The sequence below is a fragment of the Haemaphysalis longicornis genome, unplaced genomic scaffold, assembly GCF_048455015.1.
Source record: "Haemaphysalis longicornis isolate Haplotype H1 unplaced genomic scaffold, Haemaphysalis longicornis Haplotype H1 scaffold_3, whole genome shotgun sequence".
Taxonomy (NCBI): Eukaryota; Metazoa; Arthropoda; class Arachnida; order Ixodida; family Ixodidae; genus Haemaphysalis; species Haemaphysalis longicornis.
This window is the reverse complement of record NW_027526335.1, coordinates 73,048,724-73,073,961: the sequence shown is the minus strand read 5'-3', so window position 1 is coordinate 73,073,961 and position 25,238 is coordinate 73,048,724. Positions and strand designations below refer to the sequence as shown.

The window sequence follows — 25,238 nt, the reverse complement described above, 5'->3', positions numbered from 1 at the left end:
CACTAAAAACGCTCAAGCATGCAGAAAAAATGCCAGAAACCGAGCGCGGCAGGAGAAGTTGCCATCATCATCACATCCACCCCGTAAGGAGAAGCGCACTTAGGGGCACTTGGGGCGCAGCGTTCGATATACCGAATGTGCCGTGACCGAGAGTTCGATACACGCGTATAACAGCGCTATACTTTTGCAAGGGATTTTCAAGGGGATGTTCACACAGTTCGATATAGACAACAATTCGATATATCCGTGCTCGATATATCCGTGTCCGACTGTATGCCTACCCTCAGCTGCAGAACAACTACTACGCCGGATTAACACCACCCTCGAGCCGTGGGAGGCCGCGCTGTGCAATTCGGACACTGAGGACCAGCGACAGTTGGTGGACCGGGCACGCAGAACCGCAGCCGCCGCACTGGCCCTGGACTGAGGGTTTCTCCCTCTGTCAGGCGCAAATCTCTTGAATAAATGTTTTACCACCACCACCACCGCACCCAAATCGCACTCCAAGCGCGTCTTGCCTGCATCCATCCTCCAGTTCCACGATTATTTCATTTTTTTGCGTGCATATTTGGATTTCTTATTTTGTTACCTGCATTACGTATATATAAATAACTAACGTTACTGTGGCTGGTATAACGGAATCATTGCTATCTTTGTTGCCTTTACCTTTACACATTAAACTCAGCTATGGTTACAGCAGGGCTATGGACGGCGGGAGCCAAAAGGGACCACACTGTTTTTCGTTGCTAGATTCGCCTACGTGAAGGGAGCACGCTTTTCTGACAGTTGCACGACAGGCTGGCTGTCTACACATGTGCTCATTCTACTTCCGGAATGAACTGTCATGCGCCTGACATCACCACATCCGACCAAGGATATCGTGCTGGGCGGACTACGCTCGATATACCGCAGCTGGAGAGAGCTTGTAATAGAATATTCCGAACTGTATTGGCCGGCTTAGAAACGAAGAACTACCAGGCAAAGAGTGCCGCCCGGCGAAGTGTGGGAGCCAGGCCTAAGAAATTTGTTCTTCCTTGTTTGGTGAGCCCGGTTCTTAGCTATTCTACGGGGTGGATTTAGTGCTCGGCTGGGCTCTCCTTAACCGGATTTAATTCTTTTCTATTTTTAACTGTTTTCAACTGTGTTGCCGTACCAGAAAGCCATGACTCCATTCTTGCACGACAGCGAATTTTCCGGGTCCCGAAAATGGAATGTGTACGTTCAGGGCACCCCTACAACGCAGTATAATTCTCCGGGGTAACGCAAGACGACATAAAACGCATGACGCTAGATTCGGCGAAATCCTGGGTATGCCTCGCGGGGACACATGCGCAGTCACGGCTGCCGGAAAAGCAAGGACAGCTGCCACACAGATCGCGAGCCTTCAGTTGAGCCGAGTTTGGAGCAAGAGTGGCTAAGTTCGATGTTAGAGGCATTACTTTGTAATAAACTAACCCCAACATCTATCGACCCCATTTCGACTAATATGGCTAAGCTATATGCTTGGCGCATTACAAAAGGAAATGTTGCCGGGCGAGTTCTGTGGCCTTACAGTATGGACGAAGTACTCAACAGTTCAACTTTAGCACAAGAATGCACTTGTATTACATCATTCTCAATTTGATGAATAGATAAAACCAGTTTTTGGAATTCGCTTACTGTTCATAATCACAGTAAAGAGGACGAGCTAACCTTGACTAGTTTATGGGAATATAGAGAAAGGCTAAAAAGTGAGTCGAGTTAGAGAGAGCGAACCCCGCCGTCGTTTCTATAGACAAGGAGATGAAAGCTTCCCTTTATTAAATACAAACTCTAAAGACAAAGTTATGATAATGTGCAGGATGGTGCGACATTGTGGATAACAGGACGAGGTCCCTACTGCTTCCATTGTTAAGCCGTTCATCTGAAAGAAGTGTTTTACAGGAGGCATTGACCAGGTCACAGGCATGGGGAAATAAACGACGCGGAGCAGTTTTCTTGTACCACGGTATTTAATCCGTTCGGTTACCAATGATTAGGCACCACATTGTGGGACAACTTGCTGCAGCGGGACGCACGCAATTATCATGTTAAGTTGTCTGTTGCAGTGAGCGACCGAGTATCTGCAAAAAAAAAGAACAGCGAAGTACAGCATTGACCATGGCTGACGAAGAAAACGGTGGCTCCCAGATCGCAGAGTTCTACAAAGACAAAGTGGTTTTCCTCACTGGAGGAACAGGGTTTGTCGGCAAGGTACGTGGCAGTTCATTCGCGTTACCGGCGCCGTTCCTGGTAGTAGTTTAAAATGGGCTCATAAAGGGGACGAATTAAATCGCGACACGTTTTACTCTCGATGATGGATGGCCAGCAAAGCTTTTAAGCACACGACGTAGTGCTGACACACAATTTAAGGGAAAGGTATGAGCAAAGCTTTATCTCTTGAGCATTGACGGTGGTCATCCCTACGGAAGGATTGCAAACGCCTTGATTTTGATTCTACTGATCTTGAAAATGGCGCCTGTGCCTTTACATAATGCGCATCCCATAGAGTTTCATACAATCGCAACTAGAGAGGAATCTGGCCCCGCGATCGTCCGCGGCAATGGGGGTGATAGGTAGTTCTGGATTCGGATTGGCAGTCGATGGCTTCCGGAAGTTACTATGGATTGAATGGTGCAGTCAGTTTCGTTTTTGTCTTGGACTTGCATAAACGCATTAGCCTATGTTGGAATTATCGTTCAAAAATACGTTTCTCCTTGAAATGAAAGCCGCACGCGCACTGATGCTGCTCTGAGTGGAAATGTTTTATAACCAGAGTTGCGAATAGAGTGGGTTATCAATTCATTATTCATTACCGGCACAGCGACCACGAAAACAGAAATGACGGCGCTGTATGCGGCGAAGTTGCCTGCGAATTCGGAGTTGCACTCCTCATTCGGCAAAGCAATGCATTTTCGAAGCTGACGACAGTTGCGAACTGCTTGGAACAGGCACACTTTTCGTGCGAACACTGGCTCCTACGGCGTAGTCCAGCAGTAGCAGCGGCTGATGGGAACGCAGCTTGGTCAATGTCAGTAATTCAGGCTGGAATAACTTCTCAAAAGGTAATCAGTTTCTTTTTTGAATAACACAAAACTTTTCTTAATATCAAAAACTACAAGCGACGAAACTTTTAACAAATAGTTTTTAATGTCCCGCTGTAGTTGGCGCCAAATGGCAAACCTACTGCGCAAACCTCCTTGACTCTGCGTCTGCTTTTTATTTAAACGCACCGTTTTATTTCGTACAAAACCAGTTTTTTTTTCTCTATCTTTCTTGTTCGCCATGTAATTTGTAAACAGCGAACGGGGCAATAAGAGTTTTTTTGTCAAAAAACACAATTTCCGCAGTCATAGGCCCGTTTCCATCCTACGCAATCCATTTGCAGAACTACCCATCATTCCCATCGAAGCGTAAGCACCGCCTCGGAGTTCGCGTCGAAACTAGCGCCAGTTTCCCCTCTATTTATTATTGTATGAAACTATATAGCGTATCCAAATTATTACTCGACTTCTAGGTAATGTTTTATTACTTCAGACGGGGCCTATTTTTATCTTATCTACTTAAGATGAATATCCAGGTTGTGAGACGCATAAGTTTGAAACGCGACAGGGAGAAGCAGAGAGAGACAAACGTTTTATTTGGTCTTTAAAGGCATCTTAGCTGGGCGTATTGACCAAAGCTGTTCTCATTTCCGACAGTGTCGATACCCGCACTAAAGGCAACGGGCCTTATTTTGGACTGCCATACCCACGTAAATCCATCTCATTCCCTGTGGCGCGCCTTTGAGCCTTTTCAACTCCCCCAGCACACACATTCGGCACCATAACTAACTATCTGCTCGCTGTCCAGCCTGTAACTTTATGAAATCAGGATGCTGCCTCCCAGAAGCATTCTAGCATGCTAGCATTTGTTTCAACTTACTCTTTACGTGGAAAGACGACAGAGCCGCACCAAGGCTGGACCAATAAGAAGAAGGCATCCTGCTTGCAAACCGTGCCCCTATCTCCTCTTTCAAAAAGAAGTTCATCATTGTATAATGCCAACGCTCTGTAAGGTATCGTTACGTTTGTGTTAGGAGAATAAAAATAGGGGCCATTTAATGGAAAACTTTTTTTTCTGTGAGTTTACAGCTCAATGCAGTCATTTCATGGGTAGGGGGGGGGGGGGTGCTGCGCACGCGCGTGTATGAGTACGTGGGTGCGCGTGCATGCATGCGCATCTGTGCGTGTGTGGGCGTGGGTGTGGGTTCATATGCATGGGCGTGTGCGTGTGTTTGTGTTCGTGTGTGTGTATGTGTGTGTGTAGGCAGAAGTTCACCGAAAGTGAGAACACGTCGATTTGCCACGTCATTGTCTATTTTGGGTAGTGCTCTGTTGTCCTCCTTGATCATTGGGATAACCTGCTTTAAAAGATTCACCCTTAGGCACTTGAGATCTGGCAAATGTTCCACAACGAATGGCGACTCCGTAGCGATGGCCTCTTTCCAGCCCACAAATTATAGCTTGTTTCCGGAAAAAGAAGCCCGAAAGCAATCACGGCGGCCAATTTCATTTCTGTCTTCGTGGACAGCTATATATAGTCCCGATTAGTTCGGAAGTACAATTTCGCTTCATTTAAAAGAAAAGAAGTCTAGAAAATGTGCGCACTCCAGGCGTAATTTGAAACTTTGCTGCCTGCATCCGCTGTTTTCCCTGAAAAAAGCCGGGCGGTCGTTGACTTGTCGCTGACCCATGCGGCTTTGATGGTCGTCCCCACGTCTGAGGCTTTGACGTCCATGAGTCGAGCCCGCTTTTGTCAATATTTATTTATTTATTTATTTATTTATTTATTTATTTATTTATTTATTTATTTATTTATTTATTAAATACTGCGGACCATTGAAGGTCCATGCAGGGTGGGTGGTTACATAGTATCAAAGCAGGAACTACAATGCGAACATGAATACAAAGAAACAAAACAACAAACATCACTGGGAACGATACATGGGATCTGTAAGGGAATTCCATTCGGCTATGGAACGAGGGAAGAACGGAGAATTTATATGTGTCTGTTCTAGCAAAATACGGTGTTAGGGAATGAGGGTAGTGATGGCGCGTTTGTCGAGTCATTAAAGGGGACAGATATAGTGTGGCGTCAATGGCCAATTGGTTGGTAACAAGTTGAGAGAGAAAATCCAGGCGGAATGTTTTCCTTCTTATCAGAAGGGGTGGAATATCGTTAGCTGCCATAAGGTCAGAGGGAGAGTTTAGTGGGGAAAATTTGGTGAAAATAAATCTAACGGCTTTCCTTTGAATCCTTTCAAGTTTTTTAATGTTAGAATCGGTGAATGTATCCCATACGATACAGGCATATTCAAGTTTAGGGTGGATAAGTGAGAGATATTCAAGTAATTTTACGTTTTAAGGTGTTTTAGAGAGTTTGTGCCTCAGGAAGCAGAGTTTTCGCAGGGGAGACGAGCAAATGTTGTCGATATGTGAATTCCAGGATAGATTGTCGGTAAATGTTACACCTAAATACTTCTGGTTAGTGACCTGCTTCAAAGGGGAAGACCTTAGCGTGTATGTGAAAGGAATGGGAGTTTTTTTACGAGTTATGCGAAGAAGAACAGATTTTTCATTATTAAGCACCATGCCCCACTCTCTGCACCAGTCATTGATGTTATTAAGGCTTGTTTGAAGCCCATCAGGATCGTTGGTACAGCAGATACTCTTGAACAAAACGCAATCGTCCGCGAATAATCGAATGCTAACTCCAGGAACCACGACAGACACAATATCATTGATATATAGTAGAAAAAGCAAGGGTCCTAATGCACTTCCTTGGTGTACACCTGAAGTTACTGGAAGACAGCCCGATTGTTGTGCACCAACAGTCACGCGCTGTATGCGGTTGCTCAAGTAGCTAGAGATCCAACTGATTAACATTTCCGATGGGCCTACTGCTCTTAATGTTTAAATTACTTTGTCATGGGGAACCTTGTCGAATGCTTTGCTAAAATCTAGAAAAATTGAATCAATTTGACCGTTATTATCAACTACCGAAGAGAATGAATGAGTTATCGTCACTAGCTGCGTTACTGTTGAATATCATTTCCTGAAGCCATGCTGCCAAGGTCTTAATACTGCAAGTTCTTTTAAGTAATCTAGTATATGGTTAGCTATAATATGCTCAATTTACAACAAGACGATGTCAACGAGATAGGCCGGTAGTTTTGGGGCAGTGATCGGTCACCTTTCTTAAAAACTGGGACAACTCGGGCTGCCCTCCAGTCATCAGGCAGCATACCAGACATAAGTGAAGCACGGAACAAAACAAGAAACTTTCCCAGTGATTCTGCATACCGCCTCAAAAATGTATTCGGGATATCATCAGGGCCACAACAGGTTTTAGGTTTTAGGTTTAGGAGCATAGAAACAATTCCAGCATAGGAAATAAAAGATACATCAGAGGCGGCAAAAACTGAAAAATTCGGTAGACATAAATTTGAACTGGAGAAAACGCTATGAAAATAGTTATTGAAGTGCTCTGCAATCGACGAATGATCAGAAATACATACGCCATCAACTGAAAGCTTAGACACGGGCTGTTTGTTTTCCCTTAAATAATTCCAAAATTTATCAGGTTCATGTTTAATAAAGTCAGGTAAGGTTGTCCGGAAGTAATATTCCTTCGCGCTCTTAAGTTCGCGCGAAATTCTGTCGCGCACATGGCTAATAAGATGAGACGGAGCGTGCTTTTTCTTGAGTCGTTTGATTTTTCTCTTAAGGTGGATAATACTACGCGTCATCCAGGGTGTCTGTTTAGAGGTGCGTTTAAACTTATTAGGTATGAAGTTACTTATGCAGAAGTGGCACATATTCTTAAAACTATTCCAGAGTGTGCAAACGTCTTCGTCACAAAAGCTATGACACTGGCAATCGAATTTTGGCTTGATTGGACCTGCTCCGAGGTTTCAGGAGATGATGATGGTTCACAAATCTTTTTGTCCAGTTGCGTGTACATATTTTTCAGATCCGTTAGTATGCTAATTGTGTTTGCCAGTTCTGTCTTAATGCCAGATATATCTGCTTGTATCGCCGCTTGACCAGCAAGCAACGTTTCTAAGATATCTTTGTTCGAAGGACCGGGACCAGGGTTTACTTCGACGTCCCCACAAACAAGCAGTTTGCACACAAAGAAGCAATCATAAGCAATTTTCAAGCACTGATGGGGGCACGGCACGACCATTATACCACGAGCATCACTACGAAATGAAGTTGAGTGAAGACTGACCTGCAAAATGAAGTAGGGGTGGCTTAGCGTCATTGCACTGCCGTGCCCACGAAAATCGAAACTGTGAGTGGCCTCCTTTATAGTTGTCAAAGAAGCTGACGTGACGTCAGGGTGGTCATGTGTCGCTTGATTGATTGGGCCACCAGGGGGGTCCCAATACGTGAAAAATATGACAGGCAGTGCGCGCTGATCGCCGTCGGTTGATTCTCCGTTCCTTTGGTCATGCTGCTGCTGACACGTGTAGCCGTCTGCAGGAATCGCGGCCAGGGCAAGCACGAGTGTCTGCAAAATGAAGTAGGGGCTGCTTAGCGTCATTGCACTGCCGGGTCTGCCGTGCCGTAAATAAAATACGACACCAGCGTGCCGCATGCACTTTCCCGGAACACCGCACCTGCAGTGGCAGTATACCTCACAGAACCTACTTGCCGGCTTCGCTGAGTTGAGTAAAAAGAGGAAATACGAAATGGCTGTAATATTGCGCAAATAACGCGACGTAAAACATGTGCGAAAATATAACGCAAATATATATGCTCGTATTACGCCGTCAAGCAGCTTGATAATGTCACTGTGCAAAAATCAGCACCATTGTGACAAAAACACAACAATGGAGGAACGCAAAGCTTTTCAAAGTCAAGCCCAACACAAAACAAACCAACCCAGAAGCGATTGTGCCCTCCATAGTGCTATGACGATGCTGGCAATTCATGGCTGTCTAATTTTGCACGTCCATGATGCTCTCTCCAAATCCAAACTGCTTCAACCGTGCCGGATTGGAGCAATCGGATAGACGGCGGATTCATAACGCGAGGGGCCCAGGTTTGGTTCCGACCACGCTTAGCGCTTTAATTTCTCTTTCACTTCACAAACGATCATTATCATCGCAGTGCGTTTTGAGTGGAGTAAAGACAGACGACATCAGTGAAAGGCTGAAAGCTTCGCTTTAAAAACACTGCAGCTCTATCATCTAGAAGTAATAGCTCCGAGAAAAAAAAAGTTTCGCTCAGCCTACAGCAAACAGTCTCCTTTATGCCTCTACTACACTAGCGTCCGAATGTCATTTGAACCAAATGTCGTTTGACTCAAATGCCAAGTTGTGCTGCTACACTAGGTTTTGAAATGCCATTCGGCTCAAATGACATTGGAGCCAAATGAGCACCGAGAGAGAGAGAGAGACATTTGAGATTTCACATGCCATTTCTAGCACTCTCGTATGCAGCAGCTTCGATCGGCAATAAAAAAATATAATACGTCCGTACGTAGAACAACCAAAATATTTTTGTTTGTGGAACTTTGTTCACTGTTCATTTACTTAAACTATGAAATCAACATATTTAATTTTCATAATCTCAAAACCAGTGGGTCAGTTGCAAAAAATAAAACCGCGCAAAAAGCCACCACACTAGAGTCAAAACTGCTGTCTCTTCTAATTTGATATCATTTTACTGCCTTATACTGCTCCTAAATTTGATTGTTGTAATATTGTACGAAAACGGAACGGAGCTACAACAGCGCCACTACAGCACGGCGAGAAATTGTGAAAGCTTTAAAATGCCGCCGAAATTGTAGTGTAGCACGGCGTGTTCTGAATGGCATTCGAAGCACCCCATTTGAGTAAAATGACATTTGATTCAAATGACATTTGGACCCTAGTGTAGCCGGGGTATTAGACATACATCTTTGACGTGGCCTCGGAGACCTTGACAAAGTAAGCAACAGAGCAGAATCTAGTCAAGTTAGACACAGTACCGGGCCGTCTAAAATGAATTTATATCAACCCCTTGCCTGTTAAATGACGGTTAGATGACGGAGCGCAAATGTTTTGGTATCATCCGCTGCTAACAACCTTTTGCGCATTAAAAGATTGCAGGAAATTGCCGAAACAAATCTAAAGGAATGCGAGAAAGCAGATACACCCGCCTCCGCAAGCCTAGATAAAATTTCCTGCTTGCGTTATTCATAAATTGCAAATATAAGCGGTTAAGTAATAGCACCATAAAAGGGTGACCTGTCCAAAACTGTGACGATAACTAGTCTTCGAATATCTCCTAAGTAGCGATAGATGTTCGGCTCAGCAGAAGCTTTCACATTTCAGGTCCTACTGGAAAAACTGTTGCGCTCTTTTCCTGTTATCAAGGAGGTCTACCTCCTCGTACGAGCAAAGGACGGCGAGGACCCTGGGGCCAGGATCGAAGAATTGCTCAATTCTAAGGTAAACAACGCTTTTCTTGTCAAGAATTTTTCTGGCGGACTCCCCATGGCAGTTTTATGTGCCGGTGAAGTGACTTGCAAATATTGTACAGTCGACTCCTCTTAAAGCGATGTCCACAAGGATCGCAAGAAACTTCGAATTAACCAAACTTTCAATTAAACAGAAAACACAATACCAGCATTTTTATTAGCCCGCCGCCCGTCTCACTTAGAAATGATTTTGTTCAGCATCTCCACTTTCGTCGGCAGTTCGCGCGTACGACACGGTTTGCCCTGATAGTTCACACTCATCGCTAAAGTCGAAGCCAGAAGCATCCTGCCCGCAAACGACTCACTCGGAGCTGTGCGCAATAAAGAAAGTTCAGGATCTGGAAAGACAGAGATGCGTACGCTCGCGCGAGTCTCAGCTGACCTGCCGCTGCACGACTCTGCGCTGCCTCAGTTGAGATGTCGCCTACATAGTGCGTAGCACAGCGGTATTTTGGCGCTCACAAATTTTGAATTTTATCAAGGTATGACAGTTACTTTGATGCGTTTTACACAAAACAACTTTTAATTAACCAATATATTGAGGTTTCGCTTCGAATTGTCGAGCAATTTCTGCTGTTGAATTGCATGTAAAATTGCCGGGACCGGAATACCACTTCCAATTAATCGAAAATTTTAATTAGGAGACTTAAAATTGTCGAGAGGCGACTGTGTCTTTAGGATAAGTGTAGGTAAAGCTCCTGAGCCTAAGGACGCGCATTAGATTCCCGGCCGCGGCGGCCACTTTTCTGATAAAAGCGAAAAGCGAAAACGCCCGCGTGTTCGAGATTTCGGCGCACGTTAAAGATCTCCTGGTGGTCAAAATTAATCCGGAACCCCCCACTACGGCGCCTCATCGCCTGTGTAGTGTCGGCACGTTAAACCCCACAATCATCAGGATAAGTGTAAGATACGGTGTGTGTTTTCTGGGTCGTAACACTCAACTTTTACGAGATATGTGGCTTCGAAAGGGGCCATTACTCGTGCGCCGTGTTTCACACCCATTTTCTGGGGCCATCTACAAAGATCCACACGCACGCACACAGCCTGAATTTATTGCATGGCCGCCTTTTTCTATGGAAGAATGGTTAGTACGACGGCGTTGACTTAAGGAACCTAGTTTTTTTTTTTTATCACAAGCAGTTTCGTGATGAAAGCCGCGATATTACAGTCAAGAAATAGAAAATGAAAATTTCGAAGCCTGATCGTCAAAATTACCGGAAAAAAATTGCAAATCGAAATTTTGAAGGCTGAGAAGTCAAATAAATGAGTGTGACTTCATTGTAGTGGTTCGTGCACGGCCGGTAATGCCATTTTTTTATTCTGCTGACCATTGCAGATATCTTGAGTCCATAGACTTCCGTCTAGTAGACTAATAAAGCATAACGTGTGTTAATCTGCACAATTAGGCACAATTAAAATTGGATGAATTTACTTCAGTCCCCTCCGATAAGCATTAACAGATTACTATGTTACTTTTTAGAGGAAAGTTTTGATGAAGTAGGCACCGCGTAGGCTGTTTGCCATGTGATCGCTGGGAGGTTATTATGAGGTACTGATGCATGTGATAGGGCAAAACGCCACTTGGTTATTTTCAGTTAGCCGAATGCAAGTGTTACTTTCAGTGCAGTCCTACCTAAAAAGAACCGCTCAAGAAACCAGGCAAATTTTGATACATTTAATATGGGTTTCTGTTTAACCTATTTTGGTTTACGCATCCCCTAAACTCCCTGGCAAGTTAAAAATGCAGGCGGTTGAAAAAGAGCAGTATAAGACCTCTTTAAGTGCAGGTCGAAGTGGTAATGCAGAAAAACGCCCTGAAATCATAAACAGTAGCAGAAGGCGGAAATTTCTTTGCTGAATGTGTGCGACAGAATAAAAACGAAGCACCCTTTGTAGAGCCCTTGGTAGAGCACCCTTGGTGGAATCCCCCGCTGCCCTTTGTTTCTTGTTTTTTTTTTGTATTGGATGCGCAAAGAAGATCTCCTAAATGTTCTTCCTTTTTCATGACTCATTTTTTTGGGCACTCATGCCCTCTTCTTGCAATTCCGTGGAAGAAAACGCCCACGATCTCTGCACGACGCACCCGCCCAATATCCGCGTGCAAAATAGCATGCCGAGTGCCACAATTGGAACTAATTAATCACCTCATAACAAGCTTATTTAAAACCCCTCCCGTTTGTACCAGTGGGGCGGATTGCATAAAAAAGCCCACATTTACCAACGAGCTGCCTCAATCTGTACTTCCAAACCATGCACGCCAAGGAGTATCTAACTGCATAAACACAGAGCAGTTTCTTTTCTCTAATTGTATCATTCGAGAAGCATACAACTTGGCGTTACAATTTTGTATTGTGCCTCTTTTGCCCACCCAGGTTTTTGAGCGCCTCAGGCAGGAGCAGCCGGGTGCCCTGGGCAAAGTGAAGGCGGTGGCAGGGGACCTCACCAAGCATAACCTCGGGTTAACAGCGGCCGACCAGGCCGCCTTAGTTGCAAACGTCTCGGTCGTCGTCCACTCAGGGGCAACAGTAAATTTTAATGAGCCCGTCAAGTAAGTCTGTCGCAACAGCCGATTTCTATTTTCTAGAGGCTTATTCACAAAAAAAAATGCGTAGTGCGACTCAAAGAGGAAACGTACACACTTGGAAAGCGTACACGCGATATGCATACAGATGAGGACGATTTTCAAGGCAGTATTGGAACAGGTAGTGCGATATTTTATTTGGGATCGTAGCAATGAGCGTATACACTCAATGAAAATAGATGGATCTGTAGGTAGTGTTTATTACCGATAAAACTAGAGGAACTTCTTTATTGACGGCGTGGTGGAAGATGGAAAATGTGCGATATATGGTGAAGAAGGGTAGTTCGGCTACATTTGAAATTCGGAGGAGTGGCAAATGGTGAACTATCAGGGTGGCTGCCGTAGAAGAGACAGGACTAGAAGCAGAGGTAGACCATTACCTCTATGGCGAAAGGAAGCCAGAAAGTTCGGATGCGAAGAAAGGACTAGGACATCGCAAGATGAGAACGTTTGGAAAAACATGGTAGATTGTGGCATACTTGAGTGCGCACAGACAGTCTGCTTATGAGCATGATGATGCTGATGTTCATCGTGATAAGCTATTGCTTCCGTGAACGAGGTTTTCCAGCCATTAGGAATTTTTAGCGCGCGCTGTGATTATCTTGGCACTTCTTCGGGTCTGTATTATTGATATGTCTCAATTAAAATTACTTCCTTGTTTTGTTGACAAAATATTTCCACTCAATTTTTCTTTACAGACGTGCAATTGAACTCAACGTTCTAGGTACACGCCGAGTTCTGGACATGTGTGAAGATATGCCTAACCTACGTGTAAGGTTTTGCTTTTTAAAGTGAAAGCTTTCTTAGTGGAACGGATAGCGTCCTGTCAAAAAACTAATCCATGTCACCATATACCGGTGGGCCGACTGAAAAGCTCTGATAATATCTCTGGACGCACTGCGCGTGCGTGATACAGGGCTGCCATTGTGTCAAAATAGTTACCTTAAAATTACGGGAAAGGAGCGGTTCTAGGTAACACAATATACGCATCGAGCGTGAAGAAGGAGAACAATAGTATACCTCTATCTCATAAACCACGAATGGGTATACATTTTGATCGTTCGTAAGTGCGTTTACATTGCGTGAAAAATCGTCACATGTGTTTTTTGTTTTTTGTTTGCTTTGTGGGTGTTTGCGATCGGTTGTACGAATTTCTAGCGAACTTTTTGACGCCATTTTGACACAGTTTTGATGTTAGAAAGATTTCGCGCTTCTCTCGTGTCTTCTCAGGACGAAATCGTAATTTTTTAATGAGGGTTCGTTGGTGTTTTCTGTAAAGTTATTTTACCTGAATGAAACGTGCCAGCTTTTTCTTGTATTAACTTTTCCTAATTCTCTAGAATCTACCAGGCTATTCCCAAGTCCTTTAAAAAAGTTATATATTTACATAGGTTATTTTTTACGCTGTCCGGTCGGAACCTGGGGGTGTTGCATTTTTGCTGAGTTATTGGGAGTGACCATCATCAAAACGGACAATACAAGGTCAAATAAAGCGCTAAAACCGGAGTCATTTTTATGTGTCTGGATGTTACTTTCGACTCACTACGAATTACCGACTCACCATAATAAGGACACAGGAGTTCAAATGCACTTCTGAAAAATCAAAGTTACGCGCGAAAGTTGCTTCTTTAGTAGTTTCCTGCCTAAGATGAGGCAGAAAAATTTAAACCCGATGAGAGTCGCAAATCGCACAGCCTATAACGCTATAGGAAAGGGAGCCGTGGACTCGGTGTTGCGCTCTGGCCTCCTACATTTTTTCTGGTGTGCAAGCCCCGGCCGGAACTTAGAGAGTGGCGTAGACATGCCATCGCCCCTGGTGTGTAGCCGTGTTCGAACTCTTGTGTCGCGTGGAACTGCTGACCTGGCCAGGCACCGCTGATGATGATTGTGGGATGAAATGGTCATGATGATAGTTGGTGAAGCTACCGCCACTACAACGCGATTAAGATCATGCAGAGGCCCACTACAGGAATGTCATAGAAACCACTACGCTGCATGGATACGATATACGAGGGCACGTTGTGTGAGAATAACCAGACGGTATTTTTTATTGAGTAAACTTTGATTGATTGATTGATTGATCGATTGATTGATTGATTGATTGATTGATTGATTGATTGATTGATTGATTGATTGATTGATTGATTGATTGATTGATTGATTGATTGATTGTAGGGTATAACGCGCCGCCGCAACGCAAGCGATGAGGCGCGCCATACTGGAGGGCTCCGGGTTAATCTGACCACCTGAGGATCTGTAATGTGCGCCAAAATCTCGTACACACGGGGGCGTTTTTCCTTTTCGCCTCCATCAGAAAAGCGGCCGCCGCGGCCTGGAATCGAACCCACGACCTCGTGCTCAGCAGCGCAACGCCTTAGCCACTGAACCACCACGGCGGGTATTGAGTAAACTTTCCTCGTTCATAATTTGCCTTTGATTGTTGTCAAGTGGTTAATTTCAGTGCTCAGTCATTGAAGCAATCTGTTTGGATACCTTACTAATGGCGTGGACGGGGCTTAGCCTCGAATATTCTCCAGACAGAATTATCCCTTCAAGAAAACGTGGTTTCTGGGGCCCTTCTTTAAGGTTTTCTAGGACCCCAAATTGGAAGCATAAAATGAAACAACAAAAGGGAAAATGAGAACATCTGGCTGCCTTCCAAGCATTCAGCCTCTGCAACAAACGGCAATCAAAGACGAAGAAATTTTCCGAGCGTACATGCCCACTCCGGGATATTTCAGAGAAAGCTAACCCTACCACTCCAAGGGAGCTTCGCGTCGGTTACCCTGGAGGTACTCCTGTGCAAAAACTCCGTTATACCCTTTTCTATCATAAAATCATGCCCAAACATACCGTTGAACAAACAGGTGCGTGTGAACATAACCATCATTTTTTTTGCGATAGAATGCCCGTTGGCATAAAAACAATTTATTTACAGGTAGAGATGGGCACCCGTCTCTCGAAGGAAGGCAAGAAGGCAGCGGTGGTGGGGTCCCCAGACCCACCGCTGGAGGTTGGGAGGTCTTCCCGGATGGAGGCCTGCGCCTCTCGGGTGTCGCTTTCTGGCCGAGTCCAGTGCAGGACACGCCAATAATAGATGGTCCGCGTCAGCTTGTTCGATGTACCCCGGGATGGCTTCCCGCCGTAAGCAAGGTACTCTAATGAGGAATCCAGCCGTGAAGGGAAGTGCATGACGTCACGTGCCGGGCGTCGAAGGATGCGTGTTCTTTTTCGCCCCCTCCAATGGCCCGCCAGAGACGGAGCCATTTGCGCAGCTTATGCAAATCACCCACCGTCCCCGCGACGTTGTCGCCACCATCGCCCCAGCAGCCAGCCCCGACTATATTCGCATAGAGGCGTGGCGTGCTATCACGTAACACGTGGGGCGTTGAGAAAGGAGATTAGTTTTCTGCTTCTTGAGAATAGTGGTAGAAGCAGAAATACCTTCGTGTCAGCTCCAGGTGAATTGGCGAAAATACCAATGCTGCCTCTACTGCGCACAATTAACTCTGCGGGAGGAAATTTCGCCCTGAAAATCACAGGAAATCTGTGGGCCGGTCTAGTAACACCTATGGAGTGAATAACAAAACTGTAATTCCTGGCTCTAGCGATACTACTATGTCGTAAATTTTTTTTTTCGCGTGCCCTTCAACTTTGCCCGTTCTCAAATCGCAAAATTTACACAAACGTGTGGTTTTACTATGGCTGCTCTATTTTCTACTGCGAAGCTCTCAACAGTCCCTAAAACAATTATTTTCTAGGCTCTTGTGTACGTATCAACAGCATACAGCAACTGCCACAAACTCGAAGTAGATGAAGTGGTGTACCCCACGCCGATAAATCCCTCCAAAATAATCGAAGCAGCAGGGTAAGCACATCTCTATGCAGTATTTTTTGTCATTGACAACCCTAGTGGCCATTTATCACTCGTTGAACATAGTTGTTTTAACCCAAAATATTTCAAAAAGTAAAAATTAACTCCAGCCTAATCCAAAACCATTAGCTCAAAACTACACACTGCCGATAATAATAGATACCTCGATGAGTAACCTGAGTTTTTTTACAGGTGGATGGATGACAAGATGATGAACGCGATCAGTGGATTACTCGTTGAACCGCATCCGAACACTTACACCTTCACTAAGGCTCTTGCTGAATCGCTGATTCTTGAGGCGCATGGAATGCTTCCAGTCGCCATAGTCCGGCCTTCCATTGTGACAGCGTCTTGGAAGGAGCCCTTCCCAGTAAGACATGCATGTACATGCGTGCTTACGTTTTTGTGTTTAGTTGCAACAAACGTAACCGTTCGATTATTCAGCAAATTTTGCTGACGTTATGTTTTTGTTAGAGTCAGAAGCACGGTGAACCTTGTACATAGGATGAGGACCAAATTTGTTGGAGGCCTAAATTTTATCTAAAAAAAGTGTAAACCGAATACAAAAGAATCCTTAACCAACCTTCTTTACGAGAACGAGCGCCGCATATTTATGCCTATCTTTCCTCGCTGCAGGTTCATAATCTGAGAGAATAAAATACAGTGCTATGATGACAATCTGCATGAGGTGGCCCATCTCGATGCCTGACAAGTGTTGGATGGTTGGGGGCTACCCTGGAGCCCCTGCTCTGCTCCTGCCGCCAGCACGATGCCCCGAGGGCAGAGCTTCGGGCCGCACTCCAGCGTCTCGGGCTGCCCAGCCACATTCTTATAGGCATGGTTATAGCAACGTTCACAGCCCAGCCACATTCTAATAGACAAGCTCCATATGGCGGGAAGCCTTCTGACTTGACCTGGCCTTCCTCGAGGAGACCGACGTCATCAAAGGGCTGTAGCCCAATGCCTGCCGGGCAGCCATACGCACTCCTTATCCCTTTCGTTCTCTCCCTCCCTGTTTCTCTGTCCCCATTTGTTCTCCCTTAACCCCTTTCATTTCCCCCTTCCCCTTACCCCGGACTGGGTTGTACGCTGGCGAACTCCCAAATGAGTTCAAAATATCCCCAGTCCACTTCTTCTCCCTTTTAACGTGCTGTTCTTGGGCTATCTGCGATACAGTGCCCCTGTCCTTTCTGGAGCGTGCCGCACAACTACTCGGTCACTTCAGGGTATTCAAGCTCAGGCCCTGCGAACCTGTCTTGGCCTACCACGATGTACGTCCACAGCAGCGACCATTGCCCTGGCTCGAAATCACCCTTTGGCAACCTTTGTAGACGTCGAAATACTCAGGACACATATCAGGCACCTCGCCCGTCTAGCTGATCATCACCTCGCGGGAATACCAGCGACCCGTCCCCGGGCGTCGTTCGCAAGGGTAGTAGCTGCCCACAACACCAGCGTTCCATCGAACTACACGCCGGCGATGAGACCGCTCGTTCCGCTGTGGTGTGTGATGCAGCCCCGAGTGTGCCTAGATATCCCAGGAGCGACAAAAAAACGGGAACTTCCAATTCCGGCCCTGCAACAGCTCGCTCTGACGTACATGCACGAGACATACAGCGACCGAACCCATGTATACACTGATGGCTCGGTAACATCGTCGGGTTCTGCCGGAGCTGTTGTTATACCACGACTGTCACTGTGCAGCAAATTCAAGATAGCCAATCTCACCACATCCACGGCTACAGAACTTACAGCCATCCGTAGCGCTCTTCACACCATCGAGCAAAGTTCGTGCCGCAGATAGGCTATCTTCTGTGATTCGAAGCCTGCACTTCACTCACTCCAGTCAGCGCTGTGCCGGGGACCTCACGAACAGCTCCTGACAGAAATAAGAATGGTATACGACCGTGCTGCCCAGGCGGGTCATGATGTCACACTACAGTGGCTTCCTAGCCACTGCGGCATTGTCGGCAACGAAAGTGCGGACGCTGCCGCCTGGCTGGCGCACCAAACAGCGACAACTGTACTCATCCCATTGTCTAAGACGGACGCAACTAGGGTCCTCCGCATTCTTGCCCGAGAAACAGCTATCTCCCAATGGTCTCCAGAAGATTTCACATGCGCACGCATTGGTGCCTTTGACCCGCACCTGCAACGTCCCCTTCCACTAGGCCTCCCACGGTCTGACGCAACTCTTCTTTGCCGTCTCTGGCTGGGGGTGGCATTCACAAATGCTTACTCGTACTTAATAGGAATGGCAGCAAGGGCGGAGTGCGAAACGTGCGGCACATCGGAGACGATACGGCACGTTTTATGCGAGTGCCCACGCTACTCGGCTGAAAGAAAAAAGCTGTCGTCAGCGCTGAGGAACCTGGACTCTGGCGGCCATTTTCGGAGGGAAAGATTCTGTGCCACTGGCCTTCTCAGTCATCCGCTCAGAAGGCGACTAAGGAACTATTACGTTTTCTACGGGCAACGAACTTGAACACGAGGCTATAGACTGAGAGCCTCCAGTGTCAATCACTGTCAGTGCCTCAGTGCTGGGCATACGTGTCTGGTCCAACTTTTCCTCTTTTTTTTCCCTCTCTCTTTTTTGCCCATTTCCCCTTTCCCACGTGCAGGATAGCAAACTAGGCTCTAGCCAGGTGAAATTTCCTGCCTTTCTTCTACATTCTTCCTTCCTTCACTCACTCACTCACTCACTCACTTACTCACTCACTCACTCACTCACTCACTCACTCACTCACTCACTCACTCACTCACTCACTCACTCACTCACTCACTCACTCACTCACTCACTCACTCACTCACTCACTCACTCACTCACTCACTCACTCACTCACAGCTGGTGGCTATTAGCGTCCAGAGGAGATAAATTTACGTCGATGAGAGTATAGGTTGGAAGAAGAGCACAGAGATAAACACGTGCACTTCACACGATCGTCTAAGCAGCCGACACGGCAGAGACACGTGTGTTGCCTTTTTTGCATTTTCCACCACTGATTTTCTTGCGGCCTGAAAAATCACGTTGTTTACTGGACATGCCAAGTTTCATCTTACGGTTAACCGGTTAATCGAGTGATCCTCACTCTCAGACAGTTTCGGACACCACTCCTCTGCAAAAAAGGCTAGCTGAAGCGCTTTTCGTCGAAGGCCCACATCGCGCCGTCTCCATCTTTACATTATGCTTCTCGTCTCTGACACCACCTAACGCCCCTCATGGTGTCAAAATTGTGTATGTACTGTAATCCACTGATACGAGACAACTTGCTTCTGGAGTTCCCTCACCCTGTAAAGCTCTACTCTATTTGAGCGTAACGCTCCCTGCAACGTTTACTTTCAGGGTTGGGTGGACAACTATAATGGCCTAACCGGGGTTATAGTGTCGGTAAGTTTTCATTAAATACCTCAATAATTATTTTACTTTAATTTTAATTAACGGAGCTTCATGTTAGTGGAAAAATGACAACTGTCGAGTCCTTGGAGAAGGCGCTGCAGTGCGTACTCTTGTTCTGTCGCTTTTTTCTCCGCAGTGTGGCCTGGGGCTGCAAAAATCATTCATTGGGGAGAAGGGCTGCATTGCCGACATCATTCCTGTCGACATGGTGGCTAATACAATCATTTCTGTGGCCTGGCACATTGCAACTACAAGGTACGCTGCAACACTCGTTTCATTAATGTAACTCAGCGAGTACAAAAAGACGAGTGCGCAATAGCTGTCACTCATGAGTGTAGGTCGGAAAAACAGAAAGAACGCACTAAAACTCGATCACAATTTTTAACAGCGCAGCTTAAGCTGGTTCCGGTGGCTTTCGCAAAAAAAAAAAAAAAAAAAAAAAACTTCTCCGCCTATAAAAGGTGCACCACAGCAGATAAGGTTTTAGGAGAGTGAAGCCTGCTTTCCTGCCTGCTCGAGTGGGAGCACGACAGGAATATGCGTATACGCCCCCTAACAACATACCATTTTAAAAGTAATAGATTTTCTTGTGCTACTAAAACCGAAAAGAATGTCGCAGCTCGTTCTGGTGGTGCAAGGCTGGAGACACAGCGGAGCTGGGGGTAACCCTAGCTTCTTCCCCCTTTGGAATCCGCTGTCAGTGTGGGGGACCGACCGGAACGGCCTTGTAAAATCCGGCTATACTTGGCCTCACCCCTCAACACTTAGCCTAGCCTAGCAAGAACATCGCAAAACCTAACAAAACTTAGAAAAACCGGAAGAAGTTATTGGGTCAACCCGAAGCATTCCTGTTCCTCCAGCCTTGCGCCACTAGTGCAATTTGCACCAATTTTTTCCTTCGTGCTGTACTCCCTCAAACACAGGCTCAAAAACCTTGTGTGCACTAAAATCCCTCGTACTTCATTCATCACATACTCATTTCTAATCGTACTCACCTGTATTCAAACTCATTAGTCCTCACGAGTGCCGCGCTTAATCTGTACTCAATTCATCTGTACTCCCATGTACAGTCATGTACAAATGAAAATACGAAGCAGAACACACAAATAGTGCGTCTCTTCGATTTACAGTCTCGGACTCACTGCGGGTAGTCCGCGGATTCCCAGAAGCCATAGGGATACATAGGAAAATCGAATGCCGGACTGCTTCTCGGGGAGTCCGCGGTGAGTCCGAAACCGCCAATCGAAGAGCCCCAGTGTGATTTCTTCCCATGCAGGCTACATTGGCGCGGATATTGATTATACTAACCAGGCTGGGAAATCTGGCCTTCCAAATATACCAGTAGCGCACCATTATTTCACTTACAGGAACAGTATTTTTCAATTTTGCGTGTTTTGGTTCATATTTTCGAGTCCGCGTTTCATTCGTCTATGACTGTACTCGTACTCACCTTGTGCTAACTCGAACTCGTACTCAGTCTGTACTCGCTTGTACACGTACTCAATTTATACGCACATTTACTCTTATTTGAAAGTGTTTCTACGGGGGAGATATGGTCTTAAATAAATCCACGTGAAGAACATAAAAAGGGTGATGTTCTCAGGGCACGTGAATCCGGCGCGTCTCGAGAACCAGAGAACACCTCTAGCCAGAAGCAATTTGTTTTCCTGGCTCCCTTTGTACCGCTTTGTCCAGCTAAAACAGACGAGAGTTTTTCTGGCTACTCAGTCCTAAGTCTGAGGGAGAATTGAGCGTGCGTAGTGCATGCTAGCAGCCTCCCACGCCCCTCCCTCCAAACAATTTCAAAGAAGCAAGCTCAGCGAAGCCCCCCACGCCTGCCCGGGCTTTTACTATGGCAATACTGTAACGAGCGGTTTCTTAGAGCGGCACCAACGTGAAAGAGGGAAGGAAGAGAGCCGCAGTTGTCCCCCTTATCATCTTCCTCTAACGGAGCCATGAAGACACAATACGTTTCTTTTAAGCAAAAGATTTGGTATTTTTAAGGGCGCTAAGCACTTTCTGCAGGAAACGATGCTTTATTCACTTTGAATTTAAACATTTAAGCCAAAATTTTAATTCTCCCGCTATATCGCGTGTTTTCTAACGTCAGCGAGGACATGTTCATGGGAGGTACCTGAAAGGGAATTTAGTCGAGAGTTCGAGCACAGCCCGTAGCGTATACGCTACGGAAGGGTCAGCGGTAAGTGGGACCCTTCTGCACATGCGTGCGCCCCCACGGACAGGACGGCCACACCATACCGGAACGAATGCGCGGGCTGGACGAGGAGGGCCGCTCGTCCCCGCAGAACGAATGCGCACCTGCCCAGTCGGATCCTGGTACCCGCCCGCCGTAGCATAGCGTACGCCAGCCGCTATGTTCGAACTCTCTAGTATGTTGACTACGGCTTCTGAGAACGGTGAAAGGTGTCTTCTGTTGCCTTTATTTTCACTGTCCACCTTAATAGGTTGCGCCACAATACCGTCCAAAGATCGCTTTCCGCACTCTCTCTGTTCTTGGTCATACCTGGCATACTTTTGTTACGATTGATAGTAACGCTCGTGAAAGATTTGGCATCTTTCGCCTTAGTTATGTCGGTGAGTTAATTCACTGAGATTAGTGTCGCTGAGTTGACTGTTGCTGAGTGTATGAAGTAAAACTCGCAAGAACTCATTTTTTTTTTTCGGGAGCGCGCTTCGTTGCAAATCACAAAGTAGAAAAGCCAGCTTTACAAAAATATTCATGAGCCATTCCACTCTGTGAAGGCGGATCCCCGGCGAAGCTCTAAAGCGCCGGACACAGAGGTGGCACAGAATGTTTACAAATGTACTAGCTTATTTATTGCAACCAAAGTATTTATGGCAATTAAATGAAACTCGGCGTCATGACAGAGCCGTCTTACCGATTAATTGTCATAAATTGTTGGTCAGAAAAGTTTCAATGAAACTGTGGTTGATTCCGCTGTCAAATGAATTCGTAAAACACGAAAGTGAAATGTGCGATGAAATTTGCAGTTGAGCATCATTTGCGGGTCGGCGGTTTTCTTGTGCGTGTGCTTGGTGAGCGACGTCCTGCTGGCGGGTCGCTTCGGCAAAGGTGTACTGGCATCATTTCCGTGACGGATATGACGTCAGTGAATTCTTGGTGTATCCCGGAATAAAACACTTTCGTGTTGAAATATAAAACCCGAAAACAAACAACCCTAAATATAACGTACTCTTTAGTACTAAAGGTTTCTTCCCCGCAAGATTACCCTCTATTCAGGGGTGCGCCATTTACAGGCCGCTTGCTTGGTTAAACTGGCGTCATTTCCGTGACGGATATGACGTCATTGTAATCTTTGTGTATCCGGGAATAAAACACTTTCGTGTTAAAAAAGAGTTAAAGCCGTTTGCTCTAAACATACTGCCCTGTAGATGTGCAGTATTCAAAGCAGATGAGTATTCTTTAACGTTTATCACTTCACTGAAAACCTCCTAATTATAACAAGCAAATGAAACTCCTAGTACACATAGAGTCGCATCAGCTATAAGCCAAACCTCTTTACAATAGGGCTCACTATTTTACTGAAACGCATTGCGGGGAAAACATTTCAGGGAAAATATAAGCAATGTTATTTAAAAAATTCAAGGGCAGTTATGTCCGCGAGAATTGGATTGCCTGTTAAACAGCTTAGAATCGAATTCTGTAATTATATACCAGGTAGTTTTAGAAAAAGGAAACACGGCGTTGGGGGTCCACATAAAGTTGGGGGAACCGAAGCGCAACACTCTCGCGCGTGAATAGTTTCAGAAATGGCTTTACTTAACAGCTCGAAGTTACCTTGTCTGGCTGGGATGCAGGGGACGTCATGCTCAGCATCCAGACAAATATTTCGTCATCGCTTTCATTAGCAGTGCGGACGACAATTCCTAACGCAATTTTTTACTCCACTATGATTCACTTTCTCCCTTCGCCGTCACTTCATTAATGCGAACGGAGAAAATATACATGTCGCGGAATGCGTTGATACTTTCGCGGAGGCAGCGACATCCTGCTGCAGCTCACGACATCACGTGAGCACCGGCACGGCAACGCACAGCCCGCTCCTCCGCGCTAGCCAAGCCGGGTCGCTTGCCCTGACATCCTTAGGCAGTCGGCATAGAGAACTGTACGCTTAGCACCCCGGAAGATATTTAATCGCCGCTTTTACAAGCAACGTGGGTGGCAATGCTTAGCGCAATATTTAACCACACTGTCTTGCATGTGAAACTTTGTTTTGCCATAAATTTGTTCTTGCGAGCGGCGACAGGCGGTAGCTTCCACGGCCTGCAACGGTTTATGCGGTTTCGTCGGCCGCGCGGGTAGGCACGGCATCCGTGCGCGGAGCGTTTCCACGTGCGAAAAGGCTTCATAATTTTCTGGTCTGTGCATTTCTTGACAACGAGGAGCAAAATCTGAGCGGTCATCCTATGGTGGACAAGGTTGATCGGTGAGAAAAAGCCGCAGCATTCGCTTCAACCATGTTCTAAGACTAGTCAATTGTAAATATATAATCATGATTCCGGATATTTTATGCGAACTGCATGTGCAATTGAACTAGACCGCCCTTATTTTGCTGCTTTAATCGTCTGTGCATACAGGCTCATAGCCACCCTGTTATTGCGCGCTGTACCAGTGTACGTGCGGAGAGAACCGGACCAGTGCAGGGAGTGCAAGAAGCTCTAGCCGGCGTGTTCTGCGTGTGCGAATGCGTGCAGGGCAGAGCACGTGAGGGTCTACCACTGCACCAGCGGAGCCTTGCAGCAACAGACGTGGGCCGACGTGACCGCGAGGATGCGGGAAATGATTGTGCAGTACCCCCTGCCTGAAGCGACGATCTACCCGGCATTTTACGTAACCAATAACCCGCTGTGGCACAGCTTCAACCTTTGGCGCCACAACTACCTGCCCGCGCGTGTTGGAGACCTCGGCTTGCAGCTAATCGGTCGAGAGCCAAGGTTTGTAACTCCAGCTTCTAGTACGGCAATGTTCGCAGCAGCGGGATATTAGCAAGTTTGGAAGTTTGCTACTTTACGAGTCATTCGATGAGTTAATACTACTACGGAATTACAACGGCGAAAGCTGACATTCGTACGGTGATTCCTGCAATGGGATATTCGTAGACTCGTATTTCAGTCCTTATTTCCTTGGAGAACTATAGTTATGGACGGAATCTGAGATTAATACTGCTATCTGTTGTTCATAACACCTCCCGCATCATCGTGACTGTGCAGTATAAATCTCCCCTGTAGCTCTGTCCTGAGTTATTAATCTTTTATTATTGCAAAAGGTTTACATGTCCCGGTAGGAATAAGATACAAACGTTCTGGTTATTGTACCGTAGAGAAAGCACCCAGGTGTTTGACGAGGCAAGAAACAAAGAGCAGGTCAAATAATGCTCGGATTGCACTGAGCAACTCGGGGAACCTCCTGCACACAGAGTAAAGCAATTGAGCTTAAAGCAACAAATTGGAAATGTTGGTCTGGATTGGAATCGAACCCAGCGCTTACGGAATGCGAGGCGAGTGCGCGTCTTCATACCACGAAGGCACGCCGGCTCTAGCTTAGTAAACGTGAACCTAGTGAATGTATTGCGGCATTCGAGTTGGAAATTTGCGTTAGACACACGAACTGAAGTCCATAGGAGTCCTCTTTGCATGCGTACGTGAACGCTGATATGTGCGGGACCGAGGTCAGGCCTAAGATTATGCTTTGAGCTCTAACGTCGCCAATTGGTGTACGCAGCTTTGCGTACATTCCACGTCGTAAGGTCCAATGTTATACCTATTTATTTTAAGGCTATTATACAGGCAGAACATTGGGATTGGACAAGGCT

At 46.1% G+C, this 25,238-nt stretch overlaps 1 protein-coding gene across 1 annotated transcript in view; it reads left to right on the top strand.

Annotated features, from left to right (window-relative positions):
- Positions 1–2,139: 2,139 nt before the first annotated feature.
- Positions 2,140–25,238, top strand: part of LOC144175269 (putative fatty acyl-CoA reductase CG5065) — a 32,220-nt gene continuing 9,121 nt past the window's right edge. Inside the window, exons 1-9 of the mRNA XM_077704363.1 lie at positions 2,140–2,232; positions 9,386–9,502; positions 11,904–12,079; positions 12,811–12,883; positions 15,874–15,980; positions 16,179–16,356; positions 19,330–19,374; positions 19,520–19,638; positions 24,121–24,360. Of these exons, the coding sequence (XP_077560489.1) occupies positions 2,140–2,232; positions 9,386–9,502; positions 11,904–12,079; positions 12,811–12,883; positions 15,874–15,980; positions 16,179–16,356; positions 19,330–19,374; positions 19,520–19,638; positions 24,121–24,360 (1,148 nt within the window). The remainder of the gene's footprint in view (positions 2,233–9,385; positions 9,503–11,903; positions 12,080–12,810; positions 12,884–15,873; positions 15,981–16,178; positions 16,357–19,329; positions 19,375–19,519; positions 19,639–24,120; positions 24,361–25,238) is intronic.